Source organism: Phytophthora infestans, genomic scaffold, assembly GCF_000142945.1.
Source record: "Phytophthora infestans T30-4 supercont1.109 genomic scaffold, whole genome shotgun sequence".
NCBI classification, from domain to species: domain Eukaryota; phylum Oomycota; class Peronosporomycetes; order Peronosporales; family Peronosporaceae; genus Phytophthora; species Phytophthora infestans.
In genome coordinates, this window is record NW_003303650.1 from 332,570 (window position 1) to 333,880 (window position 1,311).

Sequence of the window (1,311 nt, forward strand, 5' to 3'; positions counted from 1 at the left end):
TTAACCATCCGATGGTCCAATACACAAACGTATATTCACCCCGTTCTTTTTAATAATGATCACCACAGGAGACGCCCATGTAAAGGTTGAGAAACAGATGATCATGGCTCGCAACAGACCCGGTACTCGGATCTTTATACGGAATTGAGGTGCCACCTTCCTCACCCTATGTGCAATCCGTTTCGCGTCGATGACATCGATATCACATTTGACTCCGCGTGTGGCTGGTGTGAGTGCATTACCTTTGACAATTAGCAGATGTCAGCTTTCCCGGGTTTTCTAACGTAGTCGGTCCACTTCCGCGGGCTCGCTCACTCCCGGATCCACCTGGATATCGTCAATTGTGACTTCCTACATGGTCAGTGGCACCTCCGGGATTACCGCCATACCTTCCCCAAGATATTCTGCGTGCGGTTCCCCACCTTCATGGTAACATACCTGTTCATCCTCAGTCTTTGTCGGATCCACCTCTGGATCCAGACACCGCGATTTCCCCTCTTCAGTTGGCCCTACTACTTTTATTGAATCGGGTATTCTGGTATCTGGGGAAGTGCCTCCTGGATCGACTTGGTCTTCTGGTACGCTTACGTACGACGGCTCCCGTTTGACCAGTGCCGGCACTCTTGGCGGCATCCAGGAATTCGGTCTGATAGGCAGTTCGGATCTATCTCCGGATCCGCCGGATCTAACGGATTGGCTTCGTTCTCCTGTGCTCCATCCTCCACAGACCCCTGGCTACCTGCGGGCTGGCTCTGGGTATCTCCTGCTTTCAATGATCCAGCCGTCACCACTTGGATCCCAATCCGACGATTTCTCAGTAGAATCTTCCGCGGAGCTGGATATGAAGGTCGGTCCACCAAGGGGCCGGTCGGCTCCGCCGCGGCTTTCACCTCCCCGAGGGGTTTAGTCTCGGTAGTTGTTTCATACGCCAGATTCTGTCATTCTCTATAGCGACGAGATCCAACTAACACATACCCAGGTCGTCTAAAGATGCCATCCTTTACCAGCCATCGCCCTATTTTCTCAAACTGATCTAGTAATAATCTCTTGTCACTGACATTCGTGACCTGGGGATATTGCGATCCACCAGGTCCTTGGATCGCTGTAGGCACCCACTTTTCGCCTCGAGTGACCCACAGCTTCTCATGTTCCACCCATTTTATTCGATCCGGCAATTCCCAGGTTTCCACGGGTTTAATCTAGATCGTATTGTAAGCCCTTTAGGATTATCATCTTCGCCCCGAACCACAGTCGTCATCCACTGAGCTGGATCCGCATCTCGTCAGGGAAACACATTGTCCCATCCGCCAG

At 51.9% G+C, this 1,311-nt stretch overlaps 1 protein-coding gene across 1 annotated transcript; it reads left to right on the plus strand.

Moving 5' to 3' along the window:
- Nucleotides 1-55: 55 nt before the first annotated feature.
- PITG_19599 (uncharacterized protein) lies at nt 56-1,108 on the plus strand (the record flags this gene model as incomplete). The annotated part of the gene is made up of 3 exons (XM_002896027.1): nt 56-122; nt 453-847; nt 1,091-1,108. 3 exons carry the CDS (start codon nt 56-58, stop codon nt 1,106-1,108), a joined length of 480 nt encoding a protein of 159 aa, XP_002896073.1.
- Nucleotides 1,109-1,311: the final 203 nt, after the last annotated feature.